This window comes from Chrysemys picta, chromosome 3 (genome assembly GCF_011386835.1).
Source record: "Chrysemys picta bellii isolate R12L10 chromosome 3, ASM1138683v2, whole genome shotgun sequence".
In the NCBI taxonomy this organism is placed as follows: domain Eukaryota; kingdom Metazoa; phylum Chordata; order Testudines; family Emydidae; genus Chrysemys; species Chrysemys picta.
In genome coordinates, this window is record NC_088793.1 from 100959980 (window position 1) to 100986864 (window position 26885).

Genomic DNA, 26885 nt, shown 5'->3' on the forward strand with positions numbered 1-26885 from the left:
GCTATCCTTTAGTCACTTGGTACAAAAGCTGATTTAAATGATAGGTTACAAACCACAGTTAGTAGTTCTGTGATTTCACATTTGAGTTCCTTCATAACTCTTGGGTGAATACCATCTGGTCCTGGTGACTTATTACTGTTTAATTTACCAGTTTGTTCCAAAACCTCCTCTAATGACACCTCAATCTGTGACAGTTTCTTACCTTTGTCACCTAAAAAGAATGGCTCAGGTTTGGGAATCTCCCTCACATCCTCAGCCGTGAAAACTGATGCAAATAATTCATTTAGTTTCTCCGCAATAACTTTATCATCCTGGAGTGCTCCTTTAGCATCTCAATCTTCAAGTGGCCCCAGTAGTTGTTTAGCAGCTTCCTGCTTCTGAGATACTTAAAACATTTTTTGCTATTACTTTTTGAGTCTTTGGCTAGCTGTTCTTCACATTCTTTTTTGGCCTTCCTAATTATATTTTTACACTTCATTTGCCAGAGTTTATGCTCCTTTCTATTTTCCTCACTAGGATTTAACTTCCACTTTTTAAAGGATGCCTTTTTGCCTCTCACTGCTTCTTTTACTTTGTTGTTTAGCCACAGTGACACTTTTTTGGTTCCCTTACTATGTTATTTAATTTGAGGTATACATTTAAGTTGAGCCTCTATTATGGCACCTTTAAAAAGTTTGCATGCAGCTTGCAGGGATTTCTCTTTTGGCATTATACCTTTTAATTTCTGTTTCACTAACTTCTTCATTTTTGTGTACCCCCCTTTCTGAAATTAAATGCTATGGTGTTGGGCTGCTGTGTTGTTTTCCACGCCACAGGGCTGTTAAATTTAATTATATTATGGTCATTATTACCAAGCAGTCCAGCTATATTCACCTCTTTGACCTGATCCTGTGCTCCACTGAGGACTAAATCAAGAATTGCCTCTTTTCTTGTGGGTACCAGGATTAGCTGGTCCAAGAAGCAGTCATTTAAGGTGTCAAGAAGCTTTATCTCTGTATCCCATCCTGAGGTGACATGTACCCACTTAATACGGGGATAATTGAAATCCCCCGTTATTATTGAGTTTTCTATCTTTATGGCCTCTCTAATCTCCCTGAGCATTTCATGATCACTATCACCATCCTGGTCAGGTGGTCAGCAGTATATCCCTATTGCTATATTCTTATTATTCAAGCATGGAATTACTAGCCAGAGAGATTCTATGGTATGGTTTGGTGCATTTAAGATTTTTTTACTTCATTTGATTCTATGCTTTCTTTCACATATAGTGTCACTCCCCCACCAGCACAACCTGTTGTGTCCTTCCGATATATTTTGTAGCCTGATATTATTGTGTCCCATTGATTAGCCTCATTCCACTAAGTTTCCGTGATGCCTATTATATCAATATCCTCATTTAATACAAGGCACTCAAGTTCACCCATCTTATTATCTAGACTTCTAGCATTTGTATATAAGCACTTGAAAAATTGTCACTTTTTAGTTGTCTGCCATTATGTGATGTAATTGAAAGGGACTCTTTCATTTGACTGTTTCTCACCAGATCCTACCCGTATTTTATCATCTTCCATCCTCTCCTCCTTACTAGGACATAGATAATCTCCATTAATAGGTCCTCCCCTAAGGGATGTCTCTGTCCGAACCATGTGCTCCTCCACACCTGTTGGCTTTAAACCAGCCCTTAGTTTAAAAACTGCTCTACTATAGGTACTATGAAGGCATGTTAATTGGCCAGCTGAATATTCCTTTGGTATATTCCTTTGGGAAACTGGGACTCATCAGGTAGCACAGAGCTGGAATAGCTGATCTGTGCCACATCTTTCCCTCCCCCACCAGAGGAGTTATGGTTCAGAGAAAAGGGACATGGCTAGAGCACTGCTGAGGAATGACCTCCTGGGCCATTGGCAACTGGAAGCAAATTAGAACAGCCCTGAGGCTGCTGATAGCTACTTTGATCCCTATTTTATAGTTGGCTTTAGCAAGCACAATGATAATTATGAAGGTACAGTAGAACTTCATCATTATTAACCATCTTGGGAGCAGAGGTTGTTCATAACTCTGAAATGTTTGTAATTTTGAACAAAATGTTATGGTTGTTCTTTCAAAAGTTTGCAACTGAACTTTGACTTAATGCAGCTTCGAAACTCTACTATGCAGAAGAAAAACTGCTGCTTTTAACCATCTTAATTTAAATGAAACAAGCACAGAAACAGTTTCCTTACTTTGTCAAATCTATTTATTTTTTAATAGTTTACATTTAACAGAGCACTATACTGTGTTTACTTTTTGAGTGTGTGTGGTCTCTGCTGCTGCCTGATTGCGTACTTGCAGATCCAAATGAGGTGTGTGGTTGACCAGTCACTTCGTAAATCTGGTATTCTTAACTCTCAGGTTCTACTGTAGTACATAATCCTTCACTTTCTCACACTGTCTTTCTCATACAAAGTCTTTCTTATTTTTTTCTGCCCTCCCTATACTTAACAGTAAGATTGAACCATTATTCCCTAGTGCAGTAAAACTCAATAGGTATCACTATTACCAATACCATTAAAATGAGAGCTGATCCTATCTAAAATTCAGTCTTTATAGATTCCTTAAATCAGTGTTTCCCATCTTTGGGACGCTGCTTGTGTAGGGAAAGTCCCTGGCGGGCCAGGCCAGTACGTCCTTCGGCCTGCGCCGCTTCCAGCCGCCCCCATTGGCCTGGAGCAGCGAACCGTGGCAGGTGGGAGACGCAATCGGCTGGACCTGCGGACACGGTCAACAAACCGGCCCGGTCCGCTAGTCGTTTTCCCTACACAAGCGGCGTCCCTAGTTTGGGAAACTCTGCCTTAAACAAAGTATCTCCCAATCAAAATTATTGGGAGCTTCTGGATTTTTACAATTCCACCCCTATTTTTAAAAAATTCCCATTACTTATTTCAAACAAGAAATATATATTGTTTTTAATGAACTTCAGAAAGCCTAATCAACGTGTTGGGGCGGTCAGTTGTGAAGTGAGGTTACCAGGTCTAGTGAATAGGTTGGCTTTGTTTGTTCAGCTTGTTGTGGCACTTAATACATACTTATGATCATTTATTCTTCTACTTTTGGCAACTTCTGAGTTTTGAGATCCTACAGATTCTTAACCAGAAAGAAACACTAACTGTAGCTACACTAGCTGATGTTAGAAAAACTTTTGTTCTATTAAAACTCATTAGAATCTATTCAAATTGTTTCAAAGTTACAAATTGGCAACTCAGCAAATTTTATCTCTTTTAGTAATGATACATTTATAAAGAACAGTGCCAAAAGTTGGATATTGACTTTTTCCAAGAAAGAGATTTGCATGCTTATAATTTGTAATGATTTCAAAATGACACCTTATAGGCATGTGAAAGGATGTATTCCTCTTCCCTATTTACTGCATGGTAAACTGGTAAAAGATTGCAGAAAAGCATTAACTGTCAGGGACCTTTAGTTACTAGCTTATAGAATGTGAACTGATATACTAACTGCATGGTATGGATGCCAATAACATTAGCCATTGCATATACCAATATCTTTACCATTACAAGTTTTTTGTTCTTATCTATAACTTTAAAACAATCTCCTACTAAGGACTGACACACTTACAATACATCTTGTCAAAGGCCTATGTCACAGATCCAAGTAAGACATTTTACTATCCATTATCAACTGGGACAAAAATGTGGTGGAATATCAGTGAAGAAGATATTGTTCTAGCTATCAATCAATATATACAGTATATTTAGTGTGCCAGTCTCCACAGTATCTGTGGCCATTGCTGAATGATGTGTTTGTGTTTGTTGTAGTGCAAATCTTAACACTATTGGACCTTCTTATGTTTTTCAGTGCCGAAAACCCAACCAACATTTCAAACCCTACTTGACACCCAACTTGCCAAAGCGATTCCATTATGCTAACAACATTCGCATTGACAAAGTTCATCTTATGGTGGACCGGCAGTGGTTGGCTGTTAGGTAAATTGTGGCTGTAAATTGATTCTTACCCTTATCGTTCAAGATGTCTCATTTCCTTCACAGATGTATCATTTGCTTTCTATTTAAGACTGCCTCTCTTGCCTTGAAGACAATAGTTGGTCCTTAGAATGCTGGCTTTTCCAGGCAGTTAGCTGAATGTTTAGGAGGCTATATAGCAGGAAATGATGTGTGTGTCTGTGTAAGCCAGGTATCCCCTACTTTACCTGGTGTGCATAGAGTTTTCTCTTCAAATCATCATGGTAAATGCGGGGAATTGAAGTCTTGTTCATTGTTCACCTTCACTAAATGTCCCATCAGATCAGTTAACCATGTAGGGCTGACAGAATTGGCTTCTTATATGCTCAATTAATGAGAATCCGTCATGCAAAAAGTGCTGCAGTTTTTCAAAGGCTCATAACTCTGTCAATTCAAAGCCAGTTTTCATTGAAATATTCAAAACACTTTTTAATTAGGACTCTTACCTTGTCAAGTTTTAACTTTCTATCTCCAGCCATACCCGTCGCAGAGCAGTTCAACAAAATCTTGCAGGACCCTTTTTGTAATGGCGGAAGTCTATTTCCTGCCACATTTTCCGCATTTTTACTCAAACTTGAAAAAATAAATCACCTTTGGGAAAAGACTAAGCCTGAAACATATATCAAAAAGTGAATGATTTAGAAAGATATTATTAACTGGAAAAGGGATGGTTAGAATGGAAATAGTTATGTGATCTTAGCTGTTGTAGTTGCTTATAATAATGTGTGTACACAAACTGTATATCTTGTAGGCCAGTGGTCCCCAACCTTTTTCGTCTGGCGGGTGCTAGACGACGAGCCACGGAGGACCGTGGTGGTGGATGAGCATTCACCGAAATGCCACCGACAAGCAGCGGCGGTGCCTCTGGATGACGCTGCTTGTCGGCAAGCAGCGTCATCCAGAGGCGTCGCCGCCGCTTATTGGTGGCATTTCGGCGGATGCTTATCCACTGGCCAGTACGTGGGCGCACTTAGACACCCCGGTGGGGGCCATGGCACCCGCAGGCACCATGTTGGGGACCCCTGTTGTAGGCATATGTAACCCACACACCGCCTGGATGTGGTGTTCTGTCCCATCTAGTGGCACTGAGAGAGAGATTAATGAGTGTGTGTAGAGAGAGAGATTAATGAGTGTGCTCCACAGCCTTAGCTAAGAGTCACTTGGCTTTTAGCTCATGCAGTAGAGGCTCATGCATTTAGCTCCAGAGGTCCCAGGTTCACTCCCGCCTGCTGACGAGCGGGGTCTGTCCCTGTTACACATACACACACTGTAAATACATGGGAGTAGATTTTAAAAAATGTGTATTGTGTGTACACTCAGAGTGCAGTGGTAATAAATTATAAGCATAGTGTCGGGGTACCAATTTTCATGTGGAAAAATGAAGGTGAAAAATCTTAGAAAGTCAGAAATTGTTAGCTCCTTTCATCCCATTTGCACTTTCAGTTGGAAATGCTCTACAGGTGCAAATTCTACTTGCACTTATTATTGGATCAACTGGCCCAAACCTTTTGGGAATATATTTTGTACAGTATTTTACATATAGATACATATTCCTAAATGATCTCCAGATGGTTAAACCTTTTCCTGCTTCTTGGATGGTTTTTAAGATACTCTCTTTCTCTTTTCTCTTAAATACCTTCTGTCTGTTTCTGAGCAGAGGACTTATTTTTCCTGTAATCTTATTTAATACTTTTTTAAAAACTTAAGTTTTATTGAGAGAAGGGTAAAATGCCTGTTTAGCATTTGACTTCATATTTTGTTTTGAATAGTGTCCAATATTTGACCTAGATATTTAAAGAGAAATATTTATTTTGGGGTGTTTTCATATTTGTCTTCTCCTTTCAAGTACTACTCATTGTAAGTCAAATGGTATGACATTTCTATTGTATTTAATATACAAAATCAAAACTAAGGCTGCAATTTATAGAAAAAATGCAAACATTTTTAGAATGATGTATTTAAATTTAAATTCTCCCTCACAAGGCAAAGTCATCTGTAGTCTTGATTGAAATTGTTCCAAGAGGACTAACATAGTTGGGTTTTCCAGGCAGAAGTCTTGTTTTAAGATGTGAATAGTGAGGAAAGCTATTATAAAACTAGCCCCAAGCAGATGATGCATTTTTTGGAACTTCCCAATTCGGAGGTCAGCCTTTTGCTCTGATTATTTCAGAGGCATAAATGCACTGTACAGTAGCTAGAATCTTGGGGCAAATTCCTGGTTAGAGTAACCTTAGTAACCCAAGAGAAGCAGAGGTCTCTGCAAAAGGCAACATTCTTTTATAAGAACCATCAGTACCAAAATATTATGCAAAATTCTTCTCTCAGGGGGTGACCCAAAGTGAAGATTTTTTGGGGTAACCAGTATTTTTGTTGTATTTGTACCATTTTTACTTACAATATAAAATGGTTTCTTCTTAGGAATAAAGATTATACATTTTGTGGTGGAGGTAATCATGGCTATGACAATGAATTTAAAAGTATGGAGGTAAGGTGTTTGCTTCTCAAATCGCATATCCCACTGTATAGCCAACTACATATTTGCTGTAAATAAGCCACACAGTGTAGTATATGACAATTTTTGCAATCTGATTTTTCTTACATGGGCATTCAGACATCTAACCCTGGAAATCTACTCTCTATGGAGACAGTTTGTACCCAGGATCAAACGTTCAGACTGGTCTCAATTGTACTTGCAAAGTCCTATGATTGTGCCCTTAAAGTTAACTTTGGACGCCGCTTGTGTAGGGAAAACCCCTAGCGGACCGGGCCGGTTTGTTTACCTGCCGTGTCCACAGGTCCGGCCAATTGTGTCTCCCACCTGCTGCGGCTCGCTGATCTATAAAGACTGAATTTTAGATAGGATCAGCTCTCATTTTAATAGTACTGGTAATAGTGATACCTATTGAGTTTTACTGCACTAGGGAATAATGGTTCAATCTGACTGTTAAGTATAGGGAGGGCAGAAAAAAATGAGAAAGACTTTGAGAAAGGAAGTGTGAGAAAGTGAAGGATTATGTACTACAGTAGAACCTCAGAGTTAAGAATTGTCAGTCCTTAAAGTTTTTAATTCTAGTTAGTTTAAATGCAAATAATATTATTATTCATGTAAAAATTTAAATAATTTATGGAACTTATTCACTTATTTGCCTCAATGATATCCTGCTGCAGTAAGTTCCACAGTTTAATGGCTAGGTATACTGAGTATAAAAAGTATTTCTATTTATCCCTTTTAAATTTGGTTCCTTTAATTTCATTTGATGTCCTCCTGCCTTTGTTTTATGGAAAAAAAATAAACAGAAGTACCTGTTTGGCCTTCTCTATTCTTTATTGGTAATAAGCTTCAGACCTATTCCATGTAACAGATATGTTTCAGGATTCAGTCCTTGTTCATCTGTTCATCTACTCTGTGCTCAGTTTATGAACGAGTGCTTTAATAGTATGTCCAAAACCTATATTTGGATGCTCACATTAACTCTTAGACACATAAATTCTTAAGTGATGATTTGAGCATCCCGAAGGGGTATTTGAATTAAACCTCTGAGAATATTTGAGTCTATATCTATACCACAGAGACTATGCCAGCATAGACTCACCCTGCATCAACAGAAGGGTTTTTTTTGTTGGTCTAGGAACACCACCTCCCTGAATGAAGTTAGCTATGTCAACAGAAGCTCTCTTCCATTGGCATAGCTGTGTCTACACTGGGGGGTTATGTTGGCATAGCTATGTTGCTCAGGGGTGTGTTTTTTCACACCCTTGATTGACGTAGCTGTGATGGTATAACTCCTCAGTGTAGACCCAGGCCTCAGGTGGAATCCTAAATTCAGCTGTGGTTTGGGATTCTAATAAATTAGTGAACAGCAGCCCAGATCATGGACCTTAGCTGCTGTAGCCATGCAGAGAAAAATGTTCATAAACGTATGTCTACACAGCATTTTAGAGTGAGTCTCCTAGCCCGGATTGATAGACTTGGGTTTGCAATGCTTGTGCTAGTGCTCTAAAAAATAGCTGTGTAGACAATGCTTTGAAGTTGTGGCTTGGGCTGGAGCTCAGGCTCTGAAGCCTAGGGAGAAGGGGTGAGGTTTGGAGTCCAAGCTCCTCCTGAGTTGCAACTTCAAAGCGGTGTCTGTGCAGCTATTTTTAGAGCACTAGCGTGAGTCCGAGTCTATCTAGCTAGGCTAGGAGGTGTGCTCCAAAATGCTGTGTAGACATACCCTAAGTGACTTAGGAGCCTAAGGCCCATTATCAAAAGTGACTTTAGTGTTTAGGATTGTAAGTCCAATCAACTTTTGGTGAGATTTAATCTCCTAAGTGCCTAAATCAATTTTGAAAATGGGACATAGGAGCCTAAGACACTTAGGGCTAGATTCACTTAGGCATTGTAACTTTTAAGCCTTACAAAAACACAGGAACAACACAGCAATTCCCAAAGCCTGAGTTAGGTGCATAGGGTCCCTATAGAATGCATGCAGAGAGATAGGCACCTTAGTTTGAAATTCAGAAAAGCCAGCACATTAGGTGGGGAGCCATCTACGATAGCCAATGGGAGATACTGACGACACGGGTGTGTACTCAGCCCTGACCCTGTCATGGAGAGATGTGCCTGAGTATAGACTGCAGGCAAGGGTGCTGGAACAGGGGTGGGGGGTGGGGCCATAGCCCCCCACTTTTAACCAGCTGAAAGGACAAGTGATGGGGGGAGGGGTCAGGGTCTTGGAGGGGAAGAGGTGGTGAGGGAGCTGGGCCTCGGGAGGAAGGGGTGGTGCGAGGGGTGGGGCCATGGTTCAGGTGCCAGTGGCCTCCCCTCTGTTAGGAAGCTTCCGCTGCCCCTGGCTGCAGGGAGGCACCTACCTGCTTGTGACCCACAGCTGGTAACCTACTTTTGTAGTTAGGTGCCTAAGGCATTTTTTGCAAGACTAAATTCTGCTCTCTTACATCAAAATAATCCCACTGATTTTAACTGTTGTGACAGAATGCAGAATCTGCCTCTTACTTCTCTTAAAATCTAACTCATGTTGTTTTCTAGTTTGAATTATTTTAGATAACAACTTTTATTATTACAATCCAGGCTATCTTCATAGCACATGGCCCAAGCTTTAAAGAAAAAACTGAAGTGGAACCTTTTGAAAACATAGAAATTTATAATCTAATGTGTGGTGAGTATAGAGAACCAGTACTGCAGCTGGTAATGCACAAACAGGTTTTCAGATACTAATATGTTATGAGCTAAGACAAAGATTACAGAAACATTAGTGAATGCAACCAGAAGCTAACAACACTGTACCAATTGCCTCACTCCACCCACAGAAGTCACATTAGATTTCAAATTTATGTATATTGGCTCACACTTATCAAGAAATTAGCTGCAAAGTAGGGAAATTTTCTTGATTGGAGGATTGGAGAAAGAATCATGAAGAGGAAAGGTGCTCCTAACAAATATATGTGCTGCAAATATGCTTGAGTTCATATGGGGGCTCCCTGTGGTCATCTTGGGACAGAAATCTTGCAGATAGTTGCAGCTCTTGGTCAGAATTTTAGATAGGCCACTGTATCCCAAAGTTTATGGTTGTAATTTTCTGTAATTTTTTTAAAGATCACATAAAATGAAGTGCTCCTCATAATATAATGTAATGGTCTCAAATAATGACACCTGTAACATAGTTAAAATAAAAATAATCAGATCTCATGCCTACAACACCGCTTGAAAGTGTAAAAACTACCCAGAAATGACCAGCCTGCAACACCTTAATGCTTAACTTTACATAAAATGTAGCAGATATGTTATACTGTGGAAACTATTAGACCCTCCATATTTAACAAATTGCAAACTCAACTGCCTGACTTTAAGCAATTGGTTAATTAGCCAGTTTCTTAATTGTTTGTTGCAGTGCTGCATTATATTTTAAATATTTATTTCAGCTTTGTTTTTGTTGAATCCTGATAAACTCAACCTTTTATTATTCAGTGTTTCAATTATCCGTGTGCATCTGTGGTTGCCCAAGTGGTTCAGGTAGTTGAAATTCTACTGTCATATTTAGAAGAAATTCATAAAGGAGTAGCTGTCAGGCAAATGAAACTCTTGGTATTTTCTTCTGTAGGGCATCAGGATGTTTTTGCAAAAAATTCAAATGTTTTGTAACCTCTTTAATCAGATCTGCTGCATATTAAACCTGCACCAAACAATGGAACTCACGGCAGTTTAAATCATCTTTTGAAGACGCCTTTCTATAATCCCTTGCATTCAAAAGAAGAATCACCTCCATCTTCATGTCCCTTTACCACATCAACTCCTCTGGATGAGTTAGGTTGCACATGTGCCTCACTAGTAAGTAATGGGTCCAGAGTTTTGTTTTTAATCAATCAGAACATGAATTCTTTCTGAACAATCTTTAATATTATATTTTACAGGCATTTTCAGGCATATTGGAAGCAATAAATGAAAGATTAAATCTCACCACAGAAGAAAGTAAGTTGTTGGTGATCTAAAATCTATGCCCTTGTGTTTTTTAAATTTTATATTATTGCTTTCCATGGGACTATTTGCAGAGTAAAGTGCAACTGAAGGTAAGTAAGGATGACCAAATCTTGCCCATAATTAGTAATTTCCCCCTTTCTCTTTCCTGTCTATGGAGAAGAAGTTAGTTGAGAATCTTTTACTGCAACAATTCTCCTTAGGGTCCTGATCCAAATCCCATTAAAGTTAATGGAAAGATACCCATTGACTTCTGTGGGCTTTGGATCAGTCCCAAAGTACTTTAGGAAAACAGGAGATAAAACTACTGTTCCCAGCCTTTCAGCCATCTCTTGTCCTTCATCTGTTCACACAATTCTGGGGGCATAACTGGGTTCTTTTGGTGGATGTTCTTGGCACTTGGTTTATATAACACTTCATAGTCAGCTAGGGCCTGATTCTTACTTCACTGACACCCTGACGTCCACAGAGCTGTATCAGTGTAAACTTAGAATAAGTTAGAGGAAAATCAAGCCCTGGATTTTTGTGATATTTCCTCTGTCATACTTGAGTAACTTATGTATTTTTAACATACCGTGAAAGATATTGTTCCACAATTTCAAATATCCACAAGTACAGATCCTTAATAAACAGTTTTATACTTAATTAGATTGTACACATTTTAGTCCATTAAAACGTCATTTTGTTTCGTGTATATTTTTCCTCATCCCATATGCATTTCTGTCAAGAATTTTTTTTTCACAAGTACAAAATTCCGTAACTATTGTTTACATTCTAGTAAAGAAGGCAGAGACCTATAATTTGCCCTATGGGAGACCTAGAGTTCTACAGAAGCAAAACACCTACTGCCTTCTTCACCATCACCAGTATGTGAGTGGATACAGTCACAACATCTGGATGCCACTGTGGAGTGCGTACACTGTCAACAAAACTGTAGGTTATCAAATATACTTACCATTCATAATGGAATGACCCACTGTTCTGAAAATGTAGAGCATTCATTAGGAAAAGGGGGGAGGGATAGCTCAGTGGTTTAAGCATTGGCTTGCTAAACCTAGCGTTGTGAGCTCAGTCCTTGAAGGGGCCACTTAGGGATCTGGGGCAAAATCAGTACTTGGTCCTGCTAGTGAAGGCAGGGGGCTAGACTCAATGACCTTTCAGGGTCCCTTCCAGTTCTATGAGATAGGTATATTTCCATATATTTAAAATTGGTTATGAACCAGGGGACATTATATGACTCTTCCAGACAATTTCTTTCTTGCAATGTAATATTTTTTCTTATGAGAACAAAACAGGTTGAGTTTACTTGGTGTCTGGTAATGGAAAGATGGAATTTTATTTAACTGCCCCAAAGCAATACAATTCCAGTTTAGTGTTTGGTTTCAAGTGGTGGCAGGGGGTTTAAGCAACGTATTTGTAATGCTTTTTAAACACACCTGAATTGTCTAAATCTAGCATATCTTGAAAAACAACCTGTAAAATAATCAAAACTAATTGTACCTTGAATACCCTAAAAATTATTTTAAAATGTGAAAATGGCCACTTGATAGGGGCACAAAAGATGCAAAGATCAAAGCACAAGAGTTAAGTTGGTTCAACTAAACCTGTTTTTGTAAAATAAATAAGTAGTCAGGATAGGAAAGCAAAGGCACAGAACTTGCCTTCCAGTCTGTGAGGGCATTTACAGACCTAACACAGAGACTAATGGTCTGTCTGTACTGTAATTAATGTCAGCCCATGCCAGCTGACTCGAGCTAAGGTGCTCTTTAATTGCAGTGTACACATTCGGGCTCGGGCTGCATCCCAAGCTCTGGGACGCTGTCATCTCACAGTGTCCTAGAGTCCAGGCTGGAGCCCAAGCCCGAATGTCTACACTGCAATTAAACAGCCTCTTAGCCTGAGTCCTGTGAGCTTGAGTCAGCTGACATGAGCAAGCCATGAGTGTCAAAATTGCAGGGAATGAAGAAGCAGTACTGGGCAAAGCAGGCCCTTCCCTGCCCCTCAGCAGCTGTGAAGCATACTCCAAATGGAGGATCTGCTCAAAAGGGGACTCACTCTGTCAGTCTGGGAATGGGCGGGGGGAAAGAAAATGAAGGAGAAGTAGTTGGTTTGCAGCTTTTGGAGGCAAAGCGACCCACAAGAAGGGGTCTGGACTGTGGCCAAGACTCAACTGGGAGGATAGGGAACTGATCTTTTTCCCCTTTCTTTCTCCCTGCTGAGGGAAAATAACTGGGAACTAGGAAGAGAGTTGAGGAATGCTTATCTGACTGACTGAACTGCTGACACTGATTGGGAACTCCATGTTGAGGGGGTGCCTATGCACCAAATTGAAGAGAGAGCGGGGATGTAGGAAGTGGATCAAGGGAAGCTGGTCACTTGCATCAGAAAGAGGTGACCAAGACTGTACTTGGGCCAGGTCCTGGGTTCCCCTACCTCCTCCCCTTCCTCCATGCCAGGACTTTGGGGGGTGAAGGGACTGTTGAGCCATGGCCTGCCCACTAGGCCTGCTGGCCATTGAGTGAAAACTACTACACAGTCCCACAGGGCAAAGGAGGGGAATATGAACAATGAGAGAAAATAATAATAAATGAGAAAATAAACACAACTAAAACCAAAAGATAAGTGCTGTCTCTTGGCCATTCAGTGGTAGTCGTGCACATGGGCTCCAATTTGCCTATCAATTCCTGAGAAAAAAGTCAAACTAATTTCTAAGAATGGGTCCTTGTAATTTTTCTTAAGCTTATTATTATCTTTCTCTGCCAAGAAAGCTTTCAAAAAATATACAAACCTACTGAATAGTTTATACAAATGCAGTTTCTGTTGCAAATATACTCCATGTATTTACAATTCCTAAGCAGTATGATTGATAAATGATATAATTATAACTGGGGATGGGTGAACCTTGTAGAGTTCATGCTTCCATGAATCTCTTGAACCAATTGTTTGGAGGTTCACAGGGTTGGCAAAACTAGTGTGAGTTTACACACTTTCCCCTCTATAATTTAACCCGCTTTTATTCCACACAGGAAATAATTTTAAAATAGATTTTTCCAGCTAAAGGGAAGTCTGTGCTTTGTTTATATAGCATGATATATGTATGTGTCTTCTCCTTGTACCAGTGTCAATTTTGGAGGAAGTTCTTTTCCAAAAAACCCCAAACATTTTCAAAGAAAGCACTTTAAAAATGTTTTATTGAAAACCCCATTTTCTGTGGTAAAAGCAGTTTTGATGGAAAAATTTTGACCAGCCTTAACTCAAAGGTAATGCAGCTGTGGGTGTTTCTCATAGAAGTTCAGGCTGCATCATAGATGAGCACTGAATAAAAAGGCACTGAGGTGTCTGGAATGGACTATAACAACCAAGAATCAGTAGTACAGATTCTGCCTTCTATCAAAAAGTTATGAAATAGTATTGTAAAAAATACCCCTCTAATTATGTTAAAGACAATAACAATGGAGAAAAGTTACAAACGTAAGGATCAGATTGCATACTGGCTTATTTTCTAAACCTACATGGTTAATTGCAGTTGTGTTTTGCTAACTAAATATAATATAACTTTTCCAAAGAAATAGGAGTTTCTAAGATGAGAAAGCAGGCCAAAAGCCTCATTATTTCTACCAATAGATGAGTGCTAGGTGGCTACAATAACTGTCTCTGCTTTTATGCTTTGGGCACAATACCATGGAGATTCCAAGGTCCATGGAGATGGTTTTCCTCTAACCGAGGAGTACATCCTGCGGTTACCTATAAGCTGGAGAAACAATGCTGAGTGGTTAGCAATGCCTCTAGGTTGGTGTGTTTCTGACTCAGACAGATACAGAGAGACTCAAGCAGGATGACAAAATGAAGCAGGCTGAGGCTTTGCTGACTGTCTCCTGGGGATTCCCTCAGGTGGCTGGTTAATCAAGATCAGTGCAAAGGGGCAAGTGCAGGGCCAAAAATCTGGTTCTAAAAGTTCTTATATGTAATTTTCTTTGTGTGTGATTAGCAGTGTTATGAATAAACAATTCTTTCTGAGTGGATATTAATAAGCTGTCACAAATATTTATATTATTATTACAGACAGTATACCAATCACAGCAGCTGGCTTTTTTGTTACCTGTGACTTTGATTTAGAGGAAAATCTAAGATTTAAACTATTGGTGCTTGGAATGCATTTCTGAGGTAACATACTCATCTCCTCGAGAGGAAGGAAATGGTTGCATCAATCCACCCACCTCTCCCACCCAATCAGCATGTAACAGGCTGGAATGCTAATTCTGTTGTGGGGTAGAATTCAAAGCTTTGTAATATTTTGTTGGTTGTGAGTTGAATTTGCACACTAGAACACTATAATTTTATTTGCCTTTCTGAGTTTGCTGTAGTTCCTGTGGGTATGACTCTAGACTATGTTTGTAGCTAAAGAAAATAGCAAGGATTTTTTGTTTAGTATAAAACTATTGTAAATTAGTTTAGCTTTTGAATCTTATCCTTAAAGAGTCTGATCTTTACTGCACTGTGATGAAAACAGATTTGAGACTTGTTTGGTATTTTATGATTTATGAAAAAAAGGCTTTGGGGCTTTGGGTTTATGGGATCTTTGTTTTTTGTGGTTTAAGTATTTTTTCTGCTGGTATTACCTCAAAAAAACCCTCCTGGAAGTGGCTGAAAATTGACATGACAGACCATAACAGCTGCGGAATACTATATTTACTTTGTCATGTAATGAAAATAAATTATGCATCTGGAAACATTAATTACTAGGTTGTTTAAAAAAATCCTATTCTTGTAACATAAACTGGAGAATGGATTGCGTAATTTTATCTATGGAGTAGTTTTCTAAAGTCATTGTAACTGTTTTTTCTTCACAGGTCACTATGGTTCACCATGTGACCTGAGATAGAGGAAATGAGAGAGGATACAGCTATAGATCTAGTGATGAAAGTCTTCTTCTGAGTTTAACCTGTTGTAACAGATTGTCTGTCTGTGTAGTTTATGAAGAAAGAGATTTCTTAAAGAGGCTATCAAAGAGAAGCATTGCTTAAGGGACCACTTCTTGATACGTCAATTCTGCCTAACTATTGACCAATAGCAAATCTCCCATTTTTGGGGGACGGGGAAGCCATTGAGTAGGTTGTGGCTGAGCAACTGTGATGGTTTCTGAAATCTTCCAGTTTCTTTGGCCATAGTCATTTGGGTATGAGACAGACACTGGATTGATTGGATTAGCTGGGACTCTCCTTCTAGCAAAGGGTGAGGATAAAGTATCACTGATGATTATTATTGTCAACAGCTTTTGATACTGCTGATCATGAAGTTTTGTTGATTTGGTTGTGGAGCCTAGCAAGACTGTTACAGAGCTGAGTGGTTCCTCTCTTATCTTTCTGAGAGAACACAAAGGTTTTTGTGGGTACTTATTTCTCCACCTTGAGAGTTCTCTCCTGCAAAGTACAATGGAAATCTATATTATCACCCTTCCCACTAGATGAGGTGACTGGGAGAGTTAGTGAAGATATATGGTCTGTGATATATTCAATATGCAGATGACAATTTGCTCTACATCTCTATTCTTTTGATTTGGCTGGAGCAGTAGAATACATAACCCACTATCTATATACATTTGAGGCTTGGATGAGAATTACTGTGTATCTGGAGAGGAGTGAAATAATGTTGGTGGCTTAGGACAAGCTGCCAGAACAGTTGGTGGGATTTATATTGGTTCCTCTGATTGGGAGAGTTTGAATGCCATTTGTAGCCCAGATGCGTGACTTAGGTGTGGTATTAGATCTTGGGCTGTTCCTGGATGCTCAGGGAGCAGCCATAGTTATGAGCACACTCTCATCTGTGCTTGGTGAGAAAAAATGACACTTTCTCTCCAAGATGGTCTTTGCCGCATTTATTCATGTATTTGTCAACTTGTGATTAGATTCCTGTAATAAGCTCCACATAGGGCTATGCTTAGAGACCATTCAGAAACTGAAGCTATTAATAATGTTGATATTAATCAATTGATATTGATAATATTTATATTGATCAATATTGATACATGCAAAGTAATGCACATTGGAAAACTTAATCCCAACCATGCATATAAAATGATGGGGCCTAAATTAGCTGTTACCACTCAAGAAAGAGATCTAAGAGTCATTGTGGATAGTTCTCTGAAAACATCCACTCAATGTGCAGCGACAGTCAAAAAGGCTAACAGAATGTTGGGAATCATTAGGAAAGGGATAGATAATAAGACAGAAAATATCATATTGACTCTATTTAAATCCATGGTACACCCACATCTTGAATACTGCGTGCAGGATCTGGTTGCCTCATCGCAAAAAAGATATATTGGAATTGGAAAAGGTACAGAAAAGGGCAACAAAAATGATTAGGGGTATGGAACGGCTTCCATTTGAGGAGAGATTAATAAGACTGGGACTTTTCACCTTGGAAAAGAGATGACTAAGGGGGAATAAGACAGAGGTCTATAAAATCATGGCTAGTGTGGAGAAAGTGAATAAGGAAGTGTTATTTACTCCTTCTCATAACACAAGAACAAGGGGTCACCAAATGAAATTAATAGGCAGCAGGTTTAAAACAAACAAAAGGAAGTATTTCTTCACAGTCAACCTGTGGAACTCTTTGCCAGAGGATGTTGTGAAGACCAAGACTATAACAGGGTTAAAAAAAGGATTAGATAAGTTCATGGATGATAGGTCCATCAATGGCTATTAGCCAAGATGGGCAGAGATGGTGTCCCTAGCCTCTGTTTGCCAGAAGCTGGGACTGTCCGACAGGGGATAGATCACTTGATGATCTGTTCATTCCCTCTGAAGAACCTGGCATTGGCCACCTTCAGAAGACAGGATACTGGGCTAGATGGACCATTGGTCTGACCCAGTATCGCCATTCTGATGTTCTTATAAATGTTTCCACCTGCTTGTTAAGTGGAGTTTCACATTGGAAACAATTCCACCTTTACACCAGGTACTACACTTTTCTAATAAGTTTCCAGATGAAATTGGAAGGTATTGATGTTAACCTACAGAGCCTTAAATAGTTTTGGGCCTGATTTCCTAAGAGATCATTTCTCTCCTCATGATGTACTGTCCCAGTTAGTGGACATGCTTCAGCTGGAATTCCTTGCAACATGCAGGAGAGCACTGCAGAGGTGGGTGGGGAGGAAAGGTGTTCTCCGTAGTTGTTCTTGACTTCAGATCACAGGTTCCCCTTGAGTCTGCCAGAGCCTGGATTTGTTCACTTTCTATATGTGCTGCAAACTCCATATTTCCCCCCCAGGTTTTTGGAGAAGGTGCAGGTGGAGGGCTATAGTGATTTAGGTTAGAATTCTCATTGTGTCCCTGGTCCACAATCGGATCTGCTAACATGCAGATTTGCACCCATGTGGATCCCTGTTGACTTCAGCAAGACACCCTCTGGGGCTAGATGTTCAAATTAGTGGATCTCAGTGCAGGATTGTGGCTTATATTTGCTGATGGATAATTTTTTATCCTTTACATTATATTGCTTCAATGTAATGTGCACCTAGAACATAGGATGGACACATACAGAGATTTTCATACTTCTAAACAAAGTGCAAAAAAGAGGCACAAGCATGATTTCCCCGACTGCAGTTCACCTTGAACAGATCAAAAGTGCTGTTGCACTACATCTGTCCTCTTTCTGTCTAATAAAGGTTTATAAAGCTTAGGCTGCTTCCTAGATTATTAAAACAAAAACAAAAACCACATCAAAAAACCTCAACATGTAGTGTTAAAAATAAAAGAGACGAAATCTCATTAGCTATGAAAGATGGATATAATTAATTATATCCTCATATCAAATAAAATACTTTTCTTAACAAAACTGAGAAGAAATGAAATGGAAGTAAGAGCTGCTGCTGAAAAATAAAATACAGTTGTGCAGATAAAGTACAATTCTAGTGTTGTCGTGGGTGCAATCCTACCAGTTGTAAATACCGAAATTAGAATTGAAATGTCGTGGGTCAGCTCTTCAGCTGGTGTGAATTAACATCTCTTCATTGAAGTGGAAGGAGTTGTACTGATTTATAGCTTTTGAGAATCTAGCCCATAAAGTTTCTTGGTGTCATTGCTTATCCCATCTGGATATGGCTAAAATAACATCAGCCAGTATGTGATTCTCACATGTTAACTGCCCTGCAGTAGGAAGTGAAATTATTTTTAGAGAGCTGAATGGGCCAAAAATGTCACCTTTTTGGGCTAAGATACTACCTTAGCCTTGCTACTACAATTTTACACCATGCTAAGGGTTTTTTCTAATTGGATTACTGAAAAACAGAAGGACCAAGGAAAAACACTCTCCAGAAAACATAATTTTCCATTACTTGCATTGAGCTGATTCATTATGAAAATAGGAAAAGATTCAATGAAAACCATTCTAAGAAGTCACAAACCATACAGGGCATAAGGTTAGCCACAACTGTGGGTGTAACACTATTTCCCCACTTTTTCCTTTTAGCAGGCAGACGCATCTTCGCTTCCTTCCACTGTTCCAGACTGTCTGCGGGCTGATGTTAGAATCCCTGCTACTCAAAGCCAAAACTGCTCCGACTACCAGCTAGACCTGAATATCACCCACGGGTTCCTGTATCCGCCCAGTCAGTAGGATTCTTTTTATAGCTAGTGTTTTAGAAAATCTTAATCAGCTGGATGTGGGTTTGTGTTTAAGGCATATCTACAACACCAAAGCAACCTGCTTGGTAACGTGTGCTGTGCAAAAAAAATAAAAATAAAAAATAGAGGTTTACAGTGGCTGTGCATTGACCAAAAGCAGCAGAATTGCTATTATAAAGTCAATACATTTTGCAGCAGCCACCTACAGAGCGACTCTAATCCTACCCAAATATTTTCAGTTCAGAAGATTTAGGTTTACTTTAAAAATGGAAGACATGCTGGCTGTGATGAAAACTGACCAGAGTGACATAAAGAGATCAGAGTGCAGTCAAGAATCTGGCCCATGTGGTGTCACTCCATGTAAATTCTGATTTTTTTTATGTTAGTTTGGATGTATTGGAAGGGTTAGTTTCCCAGCAGTCAAACAGTTGTTGTCAGCCCATAGCCCTTTTTTACCCATCACAAAGGTACCACACAGTTTGGTACATCTGAGCAATCTTTTCTTGGGGACCTGCTTCCCAGTGGGAAAAAATGTATTCTAGAATAGTTCATTGAAATATAAATATATCAAGTCAATGCATATATTTTTTAAAATATATAGGTTGCTAAAATCTGAATAGGCTTGAGGCAGTAAACTAAATCCTGGGGAATAGATGTGGCATACTTTGTGCTAATGGTTCCTCCCTGCCATTCCTCACAGATTACATTTTTCTCCGAAATTTGGAGGAGGGAGACCTTTTATTGGGGTGTAAGGGATATTTTTGTTGTCTATCCCAGGGTAATATTTTCCAGTATTACAGAACAAGCCCCCAATCCTGTTCAAACATCTGTGTGTTTGTATATATAATTATGTATTACACCTCTACACCGATATAACACTGTCCCCGGGAGCCAAAAAATCTTACTGCGTTATAGGTGAAACCGCATTATATCGAACTTGCTTTGATCTGCCAGAGTGTGCACCCCTCCCTCCGAATTTGTGTTATATTGGGTCGCTGTTATATCAGGGTAGAGGTGTATTTATGTGTTTATATTTATATAGTTCACAAATTTAATGTGAGATTTTAATTACCTGCAATAATTTGCCTTCTGTCTGCAGGGATACATAAACTGCACATTGAGAAACATCTTCCTATATCAGATGAAAGAGAAAGGAAGAGAAACATCTTCCTATATCAGATCAGTCATTAATGCATGTTTCATTCTTTTTTTATAGATTTCAATGCAACTGGTCCAGAACAATATGATGCCTTACTTACCAGCAATATGGTCCCCATGTATGAAGAATTCAAAAGTAGGTTCTCAAAAGGTTCTACTGAACATTTTCCTGCAGTTTATTAAATGATAATTGACTAAAGAAAATTAAGAAAAAAATAAAATATTTTAAAAATTCTTTTCTTAACTGATCATATTCAGTATATCAGATCTAGTACAACTGCACTAAAAAGTGTTTTTTTTTAATAGCCATAGAAGATTTTAAAACCATCCACTGTATTCATTTCCTTTACGCTTTTCTCTGGACAATCCTACTTAAAACTGCCTCTTGCTAATTGGAATATATTAGTGTTTGAATTCCTTACTACTAGACTTTGGGGAGATTCTTTGCCCCTCACTACTCTCTTTGAACCACTCAGGTGGTGCTGAGGAAGTAGAGACTGCCTGCAAAGCTGTTGCTGGTATGGGGAAATCTCCAGTAGGTGTATAGATGGAGTAGCTGGCTCCTCTTTTATCTTCTCTTGACCCCATGCAAGAGAAGTAGACAGGCTGGAATTAGTAACCAGCTCTATGACACTGCCCCTGCTTCACCACGCAGTATCTCAGCGAACCAGAAAATCTGGACCTTTATTTGGAAAATGCATATCAGGCAGATGTGCTTGTGTACAACTATAATGAACCCTGTTATTCCCATCCATCTATCCTTGCTTCCAGTTATTAGTAACCATGAGCTATAACTTGTCTACAGATGCATGTTTTGTCTAATAGTCCAGTGCTGGTTTTCTAAGACAAAGGAGAAATATACAAAATGCTACAGCAAGTAATAGAAAAAAGAGAGAAAATAAAAATGACTGGACTGCTTTTCACAGTTCATTCATATCCCATTCACTCATACCACATAAAACAAAGAAACCCAGAACAGCAAAGTGACCTGAATCCTGAAGGGAAAATAAATAACGAGAGACAGAACACCCTGTCACAAGAAATATAAAACTCACTGGCCAGTTACTGCAGACTATAGATTACAGGTATATCAGTAAGAAGTAAATAGAAAAGAGTGTATTTTTAGCCACACTGTCTATAACTGTGCACCTATTATCACTAGTTTACATTGTAAAGATAAATGTCTAATTAAATTACACAGGTAAAATAAGTTAAATGGCCTACTGGTATTTGAAATGTGTTCAGTTGACTCAGACTAGTTCCTGTGAACAAATATCCACATCCCAAAAATCACCATCTCAGCTAGCACCAGTTGGCACTTTTGTCAGTAGTCTCAGCAGAGATGCCAAGAACTGATAGGCATTGAAAATGAACTGTCCTCTCAGTTCAAGAGTTGTTCTTTACAAATTCAGGTTGAGCCATATCGCTGGACTGTGTGGAGAAGCTTGCAATGACATAGCCTTTATCACACACTTCCATAGGTGACCTTGGTTGTATCAATACAACAGTTTCCCTCAAAATTTGCTTAAAAAGTGAAATATTCCAAAAAATTATAAAATATAGAAGAAGTTGTGGCAGTTTAGCCTGGAAGATGTGCTATATTTTCATTCTTTGCCTATGGCAAAAAGTGAAAAAATAATCACAAGCTCATTAATGTAATAGATGTAGAACATTTTGGAACTGGTATTAATTATGTACTGGTATTAATTATGTTCAACTATCATTTTATGACAGAGATATGGAACTATTTCCATGATGTGCTGCTTCTAAAGTATGCTGGAGAGAGGAATGGACTGAATGTGATCAGTGGACCAGTGTTTGATTACAATTATGATGGCCATTTTGATGCTCTTCATGAAATTACACAGTAAGTACAAAAAGGTAACTGAGAGAAGGGTCAAACTTTGGCTTATTTCACATATATTTGCTGTTACGTTTTCCATATTTCAACCATATTTCATACCATTCCAGCCATATTCTTTCAGGCTGAATGACTTGTGTTATAGGTTAAGAGAAACAAGAAAGATCAAAAGTAAAATATCCATGAGAGGAGCACAGAGTGTATCCTCTCCATATAATGCTTATTCACAAAATGGCAGAATCCTTGGGAACTTAAAATTGCAATACAGAGAAAATAGTCATAACAATTACATACCTACAGACAGACACTACATACACCTATCAGATAAACAGTGTACTAACCATATGCTGTTGCAGGTGCATGTGATGTAAGATGGCAACTCTGATCTGGTTCCCATGGAAATGTAGGGGAAGCCCACTTTTTGGGGGAGGCCTCTGCAACATTGGAACATAAAAATGGCCATATTGGGTCAGACCAACCACCCATCAAGCTCGGTATCCTGTCTCGGACAATGCCCAATGTGAGATGCTTCAGAGAGAATGAACAGAACTGGGAAATTCTGAGTCATCCATCCCCTATGCTCCAGCCCCAGCTTCCGGCAATTCATTGTTTAGGACATCCAGAGCATGGGGTTGCATCCCTCACCTTCTTGGCTAATAGCTTGTGGAACTGATGTCATTGGAGATGCTGTATTCAAGGCTAGACTTAATACCACATCTATCAAGGATGTTTTGGGAATAGTGAAATCAGTTCTGCCGTAATGCAGGAGGGTGGACTAGATGACAGGCTGGAGATTCCTTCTAACTAATATGCTGTAATGCCCAGACAACCACATAACACTGTCTACAATTTTTCACAAACATGTTTCATTCTGCACATTTAGTCATACTATGTATAAAGTGCCTGTCAGTGGGAAGTGAGGGTGTACAGCACATCCAGGAGTCACTCAGCACCTCAAAGGCTAAGGCCCGACACAGGGATGACTGTCATACTGGAGTGGGGAAACTTTTATTTGTGAATCCTAAACTGATTTAGCTTTCTACAGCAGGTTACCAGGTGTCATTTTCTTCATGGCACTTCAGGTTAGGCACTGTCAACCCTCCCTGCCACTCTAATTTTCTCTTTAATTTTTGCAATTTAAACTTAATTATATTTTAAATTGTTAACAGAATGAAATGCAAATATGGGGCTTGATCCTGCAAGGTGCAGTGCATTTTGGTCTTGATCCAGCGAAGCACTTAAGCACATGCTTAACTTTAAGCATGTGAGTAGTCCGTTTGATGTCAGTGGGACAATCACATGCTTAAAATGCTTTTAGAGCTACTTACCTTGCTGGAGTAGTGCTTTATACAGATATTCAGTCAAACTAGAGATATATTTATATAAAAGGCTGTTTTCAAGTTTTTTTTTTTTAAAGGTGAAATTCTGCATTGATGTGTATGTATACAAATACAATCCCATTGACTTCAGTGCTTGTACAGTATATTATCTTTTATGCCGGGGTGGACAAACTACAGCCCGGGGGGCTGAATCCAGCCCTTCAGTCATTTTAATCCAGCCCTTGAGCACCCACCAGGGAGTGGGGCCCAGGGATTGCCCCGCTCTGGCGCTCCATCCAGGGAGTGGGGTTTGGGGCTTACCCCGCTCCATGCGTGACATGGCGCCGCGTGACTCCCCTCTGGCTCCTACGCGTAGGGGCAGCCAGGGGGCTCTGAATGCTGCCCCAGCCCCAAGCGCCACCCTCACAGCTCCCATTGGCCAGGAACCGTGACCAATGGGAGCTGCAGGGGCGACATCTGCGAATGGGGCAACGCGCAGAGCCTCCTGGCCGCATTGCCGCATAGGAGCCAGAGGGGGGACATGCTGCTGCTACTTCCGGGAGCTGCTTGAGGTAAGCGCCACCAGGAGCCTGCACCCCAACCCCCTCCCGCACCCCCAACCCCTCATCCCCAACCCCACCCCAGAGCCCTCACCGCCAGCCGAGCCTTCACCCCCACACATCACAACCTCTTACCCCAGCCCGGAGCCCCCTCCCACACCCTGAACTCCTCATTTCTGGCCCCACTCCACAGCCAGCACCCCCAGCCGGAGCCCTCACCCCCTCCCGCACCCCAATCCCCAATTTCATTAGCATTCCTGGCCCACCATATGATTTCCAGACCCAGATGTGGCCCTTGGGCCAAAAAGTTTGCTCACTCCTGTTTTATTCCGTTGATGATCAAACTTACCCCTTAATTAACGTTCTTTTATAGACACATAAACAACACACAAATCCCTGTCCCGACCCACTACTTTGTGGTGCTGACCAGCTGTAAGAACCAGTCCAATACACCACTGAACTGTGCGGGCTCCTTGGATGTTTTGTCTTTTATCATTCCTCATCAACCTGACAACAGTGAAAGCTGTGCTGTAAGTATGATTTTGTGCATGTCTCTGCACACTGTGTGTGCATGAGCTGTGATTCCTACAGAATTGTTTCTGGTGGAAGTCTTTAGATTCCAGTGTATTTAACTCAGTCATTCTTGATTTAAACAAAAAACAGTCAAGAGTGAAGGATGGAACTAGTGGCAGCTTGTGAGGGGCTTGTTCGTGTTGTCAGGTGAGTGGTAGCAGCTGTAAATTGCAAAGATTGTTGGGCGGGTGAGACGCTGGGGCAGCAGGATGTGGAGCAGGTGAGGCAGACTGAAGAGAGTGAGACAGCTAAGTAGAGAAGCAGCTAGCCAGCCATGCAGGAAGAAAAGAAGGATCCTGTGGGTCTGATGGACTCAGAGCAGTTATCATTCAGCAGTTGGCAGTGGGGAGTATGTAGCAGGGCTGGGAAGAGCTACAGATTAGAGGTGACATAGATCAGCTCTCTCTATTTGCAGGGTGGGATCACTGCACCTTTTTGAAGAATAAAACTTGTTCTTAGACCATTTTAATGGTGTAATAGCATTAGCAGGGTTACTCCCTTCAGCACAGCTATGGAAAATATTACTCCTTATTTGTCTTTGGCTGATATCAGATAGTGTACTTTTACATCAATGCTTCTTCTGAGATTGAAATTAATAACCAATAGCCTTGATGTTTAGTGATACACTTACAGTACATAGTAAAAAGGAGATGATAATGGAAAAATAAGTTACCATCCTTTTATGAAAAAAATCTATAGTAATAGTACAAACATTATAGTGTTTTGGACCATTACTCTTTATACTTTAGTTTACTTTGATTTTTTTGGGCAGTACTTAATGTAGACAGTAGATAAGACTATACTGATTTGTAAGTGCAAGTGAAAATGTGATTCCATTATATTTTGTAGTTAAAGGGCCATTGAAACGTCAAGAACCATTTATCAGCAGCATTTTGCTTCTTTGTCAGTTCTGTTTGCTTACAATTCTCTCCCAAAATACAGGTCATTCCTCAAAAGATGGCTCTAGTACTGGAGTTATACTATACAGTCTATTCTCACACTCCACTATTCAGCCAAAATAATCAATTAAGTGGAGTGTAACTCATTGGAAACAGCAATATCTGTTCAGTAGAGTAAATTGATCTCAGGAATGAGAGAAAACATCCACTTGATCCAATTCAAACCAGGCATCCAAATGCCAGACTACAGAGATTTCCAGGACGAGCGTGGAAAGAGCTTTTTCAAGTGAAGGCCCTTATGCCATACAAGGCTATTCTGTTGTTTGGTAACATGTGAAGGAATAACCAGTGTTTGAACTTTGCTCATTTTGCTTTGGCAGGATGGGCAACCAGAGTCCCAGTGGGTTGAAGAAAGAGTTCAGGCTCATGCAGCACGTATTCGAGATGTGGAGCTTGTAACTGGGCTTGACTTTTACCAGGACAGAAATCAGCCTCTCTCTGAAATTTTACAGCTAAAGACGTTTTTGCCAACATTTGAGACTATCATTAACTGAGCATGTGTCAGTAACTTGGACAAATAAATCCAAGTAAATCAATGTTTCCTGCAAAGAAAAACCTACTACAGCTCTTCAATTGATCAAGAAAACAAACTTGTAATACAAGAAACATAATTTTATATGCTTTTTCTCAAATTTTCAGTCTTTTGTCGTTATTCAGTATGGGATTGAAATGGGTAGTTTTAAATTGTTGACTGCCAGGTAATTTTATTTTAAAAATTACTAAAAATATTTAGTCTACAGAAACAAAAACTGGTAGGCCAGCTCCTACTAGTGGTTTTTTTTACTGCCAACTCAGGGATGTGGTTCTCACTATTTAGTCACAGTGGTTCTTTTATATACCTTACAGGACACCATGATCAAGATGAAACAAAATAATCATAGTTATTAACCAGGGCTATGTTTTTTTATTAAAGAAAGGAAAAGAAAATATTAAACAAACCATCAACTGTTTACCTCCGTTACAATTTCTTCTGTATGTCTCTCAGAGGAGAGCTTTAATGGCAATTACACCCCAGAGAGTGAACCCCCCCACCCCCCGGGGGGCACTTTTCTCTTAGTATACTTTGGTCTTAACTTACCATTTCCTCAAATTATTATGAATTCATTTTAGTATCTTACTAGATACTTAAAACTGGTCATGTATTGGCAAAAGAATTTAAGGGAAGTGAAGCTTGTCTAGTTATTATTAATAATAATCTAAACTACTTACTTTGCCTAGCTATAAACTCTCTTAACTAGGCCCTATGAAACTGAAGGTAGTTAAATTAGTTACTTAGAAGAAGCCATTTAAGAAGCTGTCTGAAAACAGGCCAATTACGGATATTAAGAAACTTAAAG

The 26885-nt window shown here is 39.6% G+C and overlaps 1 protein-coding gene across 3 annotated transcripts in view; it reads left to right on the forward strand.

Moving 5' to 3' along the window:
* Positions 1–26180, forward strand: part of ENPP3 (ectonucleotide pyrophosphatase/phosphodiesterase 3) — an 89947-nt gene extending 63767 nt beyond the window's left edge. For all 3 annotated transcript variants that reach the window (XM_065588647.1, XM_005280281.4, XM_042848172.2), the window contains 11 exons: positions 3856–3983; positions 6438–6504; positions 9088–9175; positions 10172–10344; positions 10428–10485; positions 11270–11424; positions 18964–19102; positions 20335–20412; positions 22011–22143; positions 24390–24546; positions 25869–26180. In XM_065588647.1, coding sequence (XP_065444719.1) covers positions 3856–3983; positions 6438–6504; positions 9088–9175; positions 10172–10344; positions 10428–10485; positions 11270–11424; positions 18964–19102; positions 20335–20412; positions 22011–22143; positions 24390–24546; positions 25869–26042 — 1350 coding nt within the window. In that variant the 3' untranslated portion in view covers positions 26043–26180. The remainder of the gene's footprint in view (positions 1–3855; positions 3984–6437; positions 6505–9087; positions 9176–10171; positions 10345–10427; positions 10486–11269; positions 11425–18963; positions 19103–20334; positions 20413–22010; positions 22144–24389; positions 24547–25868) is intronic.
* The last annotated feature ends 705 nt before the right edge of the window (positions 26181–26885 follow it).